Source organism: Lethenteron reissneri, chromosome 25, assembly GCF_015708825.2.
Source record: "Lethenteron reissneri isolate LAM-NWPU_2019-01 chromosome 25, ASM1570882v1, whole genome shotgun sequence".
Classification (NCBI taxonomy): Eukaryota; Metazoa; Chordata; class Hyperoartia; order Petromyzontiformes; family Petromyzontidae; genus Lethenteron; species Lethenteron reissneri.
The window spans coordinates 2,238,394-2,244,393 of NC_083803.1; the positions used below are offsets into that span (position 1 = coordinate 2,238,394).

At 49.1% G+C, this 6,000-nt stretch overlaps 1 protein-coding gene across 5 annotated transcripts in view; it reads left to right on the plus strand.

The window, feature by feature from the left end:
- LOC133347008 (potassium channel subfamily K member 10-like) overlaps positions 1 to 5,151 on the plus strand; it is a 26,481-nt gene extending 21,330 nt beyond the window's left edge. For all 5 annotated transcript variants that reach the window (XM_061558885.1, XM_061558884.1, XM_061558887.1 and 2 more), the window contains one exon: positions 522 to 5,151. In XM_061558885.1, the coding sequence (XP_061414869.1) occupies positions 522 to 534 (13 nt within the window). In that variant the 3' untranslated portion in view covers positions 535 to 5,151. The remainder of the gene's footprint in view (positions 1 to 521) is intronic.
- Positions 5,152 to 6,000: the final 849 nt, after the last annotated feature.

Sequence of the window (6,000 nt, forward strand, 5' to 3'; positions counted from 1 at the left end):
CCTATGAAGGGGGTGGCCAGCACCACGCCCAGCCGCCTTTGTCTCCCCAGTGGCGATGTTTTTACACACCGCACCAGGTACTGAGTCGACCGAGGTGAGGGCACGATTCAGATACTCGCCACTGATGTTGGCCGTGAGTGGGAATCGAACTCAGGTCACCGGGTTCGTAGCACAGCGAGCTAACCGCTAAGCTACCGCTCCCCATATTGTTGTACAACACATGTACACACACAACACGTTCACTACACACCAGCATATCCACTATGACACTCCAAGGACACCACGACACCAAATATGTACATTTGCACATGTATACCATACACTCCAAATATACACCACATACCACAGGCACCACACATATGAGCTAATCACACACTACCACACCTATAAGGCATCCTGTTCAAATGCAAGATGACTTTGGATATCAAATTGTGCTTATCATAGCATACTGTGTGAATAGGAAGGGCTGTGTTTAAGTGAATGGGTGTTTCAATGTAACTGTTTGTCCTTTTTGCCTGCAGCCCATTCACATGACCTCCAACCTCCAGTTGAGGAATTGACAAATCAATGTATTACTCTGAAGCAAAGGCTGACTCGGGGCTTTTGGAACCCAGTGTCTAAGGGTACAAATAAAAAAAGATCCTGACTCGCAAAGAGAAGTGTACGGAGTCGGGCCGCTCTCGTGCCACATCGGGTCAAGCAACTGTGCATGCACTTTGTTGCCAATAATCACTGCAACTACCTAAGGAAAGGACGACAGCTCTTGCGAAGCGCCAACTTGAAGGGTCTTCCACCCCTGCTGCTGCTGCTGCTCACGAATGGACGCGGGTTCCCAGTGCCAGAGGGCAGCTGTGATATCACTGAACCGTTCTGGAGAAAAAGGAAGAGAGGGGTGCACAACGCGAAGGCCTGGGAGGAAGCCTCGCCGTGTCGGTGAAAAAAAAGACACGATTACACTTTCTGTTCATAGCCATGTATGCAATGTACGCTGTTATCGTGTGCATGAGTCGCGTGCATCGCTGTCACCTGGTGGATGTTCACGTGCGAGGAGGGAAGTTATTTGTATGGAAATCAGGGCTCCCTGCTCGCGTCGCAAGTGAAGAATGCAGCCGAGATGGCTGATTTGCACTCGCGATGCCCATTGCGAGGCTTCCAGCGTACCGGGCTGTCTGTGATGCGATTCCTTGGTCGGCTCGGGATTTAATTGAAAGAGCTTGACGCTCTGCTGGTGGACTGGCTTTCAGGCCACAGTACTTCAGAGTGCATCGAATGGACCTGGATGTCGGAGATAATTTTGTTGAAACAAGGTGCTAAATTTGTTGTTGTTCCTGCCATCTGCAGTTGGTGCACGTTACGTAATGCATAAAACATCAATGGCTGCCCCATGCGCAATGTTGGGAGGCAAAACACGAGAATTGTTTGCATGCAAAAACGTATTGCGTTCTGCCCCATGTCTGCTATGAGCAGCAACACGTGGTGTAGGGCATGGGCCAGAGTCATGGTAGTTTACACAGGGACCACAGTGAACACAAGAGCGGTGGTTAGCACACAGGCCATGGTGTGCACAAGAGGCCACGCCGGTTATGGTGTACACAACCAGTTGCTGTGTGCACATCATCGGATTGTACATTAGAGCTGCGGTGTATGTTCTTGGCCAAGAAGTGAGTTGCGTCACAGAATTCAATTCTGTCACAGGCAGAACAATACGCCTCGGGTATTCTGTAAATGATCGCTGGCCAGCTAAGTTGTGGTACAAAGGCTAAGGGATCAATAGAGGGACGTTAGCACCCAGGATAACCTGGCACACCTGGGGCGGAGGGCAGAGATCAATGCCCGCACCCTTATTACGAGTCACACGATGCCCAAATGCAATTAGGCTCAAAAGTGCTCGGGCGTAAAATTTTACAGGAACAATAAAATGTGAACTCGGTGGAGGTTCAGGCAGACGCACACTTTGCTTTTGGCAGAACTGACCTCTGGCTCTTTCCTCAAAGGAGGTGGGGGGGGGGGGTGTTCCTTCCTCCTGGCCAGCAGATCTAACCCCGCCGTCCCATAGGGCTTGTGTCTGCACGTGCCATGGTTTGCAATGCTGTGAATAGCCATGCTTAAAACATGAGCGTATTGTCAGGAAAAGCAGATAGAGTGTGAGATGGAAAAAAATCCTGAATTCCTCAATGTGGTTGATGCGAGCCATGATCTTGGACATGCCAATGCCGCCATCTTTGAGATTAAACAGAATATTAGTAGTACTGCACACCAAGGGGCTCTTAGTTGAAACACTGTATATTACTAATTAACATTGATTGCAAAACATTGTATCAAACAAAAGAACTGCCGGGATTTTCCATGCTGTAATTTTATGCGAAGTTCTTCAGCTTTTCCAACAAACCGTATAAAATCATCCCGATTTAAAAAATTAAATATAGAATGTAATCTTAATCACATATTGGCCTCATTGGCCACCGAGCGGCACTCAATGGTCAAAAAGCCCTCGTTTGTGCCGTTAAGCTGAACGGCGTCACCGGGTAAGCTGTGTCGGGAGTCGTTCAGGTTGCGACTTTCGGAACTTGTTTATTAGATATCCTGCCTTGTATCTCCTTCCTATCCTGACGGTAAATCTCCCTGGGTCCTGCTTCTAACCGCCCCTCAGTGACACCCCCTCCCCCCTCCAATGCCTGCCGAGACGACAGGTAACATGGTGAGAGCGGTGCTTTAAAGCCCCGATAGAGATGGAAGCACATTGTGCTCTTTTATATGATACTGTATGCCAGATAAATATGTTAACAGGTCATATATTATACACGCGTAACCGAAATAGCTTGTTTTTCCTCCAGGGTCAAGTTATTTTAAAGCAAAAAAAACGCTTCTTCAGCACTGTGTGCTGCGATGGATGGTAGCATCCCGAGATAGACAAAAAGAGGATATACATCCTGAGCTTCAATCGCGGAGCCAGGATTTTCAGGTAAGGGGGGGGGGGGGGGGCAACCCCTCCAGCAATGAAAAATGATAGAGGAGTTATAAATAAGTAAGGACTTGTCCCTTTGCTTTTTATTCGACGCGTGTGCGGCGATGACGCAGCCATCGATCGAGGGTCGAATTCGAACCGCGTCGTGTGATCGGCATCGCGCTCGCTGAAGGTGTTGATGCCTTCAGGGAAGTCGTGTACTGGATACGCAACTGCACACAATTATGTGAGTCACTTATAACCGCTTTGCCGTTACTTATTGCCAATTATGTACTCAGACTATTGTCCTATCATCTCATAGAGTCCCTGGCACGTAATAATATGCTACACAGTGGCAGTGGGGTGTCACAAAATGCCTATTTATCACTCATAAACCCCACTGATCCGATCGAAATTAGGGATTTCGATCGGATCATTGGGGGGGCACATGCCACCCTCCCCCCACCGGCTCGGCCAGTGCTGAGCTTGCCAGCGGAGGTAACGCCCTGGTGAGCGGCAACCATCCCGCTGCGTTCTCATCGATGTTGGTGGCATGGCGAGAGGACCCCGACATTGATTCGGTGGCGCAGTGAGAGAATGTGCTGGAACCCAGCCGTGTGGGCGCCGAGATGCTTTCCATTTGCAGGGGGCGAGCGCCAGTGCCGATGCAACTGGCTTCACGCACGAGTCGTGGTGACGGTCGTTAGGGTGTACCCGGCGTCAGTGCATGGGGATTGTACACACGTGTGAGGCGGTAACAGGATGCGTTGCGTGTTCGTCTGTGTCGCATCATGCGTGCGCGTGTGTGCGTGTGTTGTCCGTCATTCGGTGCGCGTGCGTGTGTGCACGTAGGCTGGCACAAGCGCCACGATGACATCACCGTCAAATGGGGGGTTGTTGTTGTTATCGTTGTGTGTATTGTATCATGCTGTGCCTGTTCGTTTGTGGCGCATCATGCTATGCGCGCATGTGTGTTCCATCATGGTATGCGCGTGCGTGTGTTTATGGCGTTCTTCATGGGGTGTGTGTGAGTGTGTTATTCATCATCAAGTGTGAGTGTACGGTACATCATGATTTGTGTGATATGTGGCAAGCAACACTTCGATTCTCGACCATGGCTAACATCACTGGCGATGAGTTGAATCAGCCCTCAACTCGATCGATGCAACCTTTAAAGGAGTATCTTGTGCAATGTGTAAAACATCAGTAATGGGGAGACAAAGGTGACCAGGAATGGTGCTGTCCACACCAGCCGCCCGCGTGCCGTGTCGGCTTTAGTAGGTGCTGGCTAGCAACACTTGATGATACAGCTGGTCTGCAGAGTTGGGTCTTTGTGTTGCATCATGCCGTGTGTGTGTGTTCGTAGCTCATCCTATCATGGTAGCGCAGTGGTTGTAAATCCAGTGACCTGAACAAAAATTCCCGGCTATGGCTAACATCAGTAGGAAGTGATACATGAACCAGTCTGGGCCTCCCCTAGTTTGACTCAGCCCTAAATGAGTACATGGTTAGGCGTGCAACATCAGCACTGCGGAGACAATGGAAGCCAAGCGTGGTATTGGCCACAATGCTCCTCAGTGCTGCGCCAGGCTTACAGCTGCTTCCTAACTTTCGTCTGTTACAGGATATACAGGACATCTCTGATTTGTGTGTGGTGTGTCATGCCATATGTGTATGGTGTATTATATCACGTGTGTATGCATGTGTGTGTGTTGTGTGTCATTTTGGCTGTGTTTATGGAGTAACATGCCTTTGTGTGTGCTGTCTGGGTGTGAGGTGCTCACCAACAGCACTTGCCCCAACACTCTGTTAAGGCTATACGGGGGATATTTGACTTCATGCCCTGCGTGTGGTGTGTATGGTGTGGGTGCTGCGTGGATGTGGTGTCATCACAATGTGTGGCGTGTGTGTGTGCACGTGCGCATGTGTGGTGTGCGGTACCGCGTTAATGTGCTTCGTGTCATTATGCCCATGCATGCGTTTTTCTTTCTTTTTGGGGAGAGGTGATGCTGCATGTTGCAAGGTGGTGCAGTGGGACTGCATCGTGGGCCCTGCGTGGCCGGGTTAGAGGTCCGGTCTATTGTGTGAGCAGTGGCCACAATCTCTGGTCAAAAATGAGAATTGCTTTCATGTATGATTGCAACAAGAATGTATCATATATTATGTTTATAATCACAAAAGTATTATATATATAATAGGTTTAATAAAACAAAGTTCAATATTTATCCTTGCTTATCTCCCTTGCCATTATTCTGTGAACTCGCCAAGAGATGTCGTAGCTGTCAGATGCATAATGCCATCATCGCTCTGTAATGTCAGTCAAGCCAGCAAATGCTCTACGTTATTGCCCAAAGACGCGGGCAGCTGCACACACCACAGGTGGCGCTGAGTGAGGGTCGCATCGTGAACAATAAAAGCAATTCTTATTCAATGACTGCCACGCCATTAAGAGCCAAAAATCCCCACAGCGACAGCATTCTGATTCAGCAGCAGCGTGAGCAATGGTGGGAGCGTAAGGCGTGGGGGTTGGGTGTGGGGGTTGGGTGTGGGTGTGAGGTATGGTTGTGAGGTGTGCAAGTGGGATGTGAGTGGAGGGTGTGGGTGTAAGTTGTGGATGGAGGGTGTGTTGGTGTGAGGCGTTGGATGTGCGTGTAATGTGTGGAAGTGAGGTGTGGGATGTGAATGTGGACCAGACCCGAGACCCACGTGGGAACAGTCATTATCACTGCAGCAATTATCCAGCTTAACCAGTTTGTGTATGATACTCATCCCTGTTTTGTTTGGTTTAATTACGGAGTGTGCCAAGGGTTGTTAGGCTTTGGCAGACAGACCAGCCTGGCCAAGAACACAAGCTGCTGTTTTCATGGGCTCCCATCTGATCTAAATAAAGGAGCTTTGGATAATAGCAGGTTGAAACGGTGCAGCACATTCACACTTACACATTTAAATACTCAAACTTTTTAGGTAATTGCCAGTGTTGTGAATGTGTTCGAATGACCTCAATGCCCCCCTATTCATACACGATACGTGCAAAATGAAAAAGATAAAAGATAATC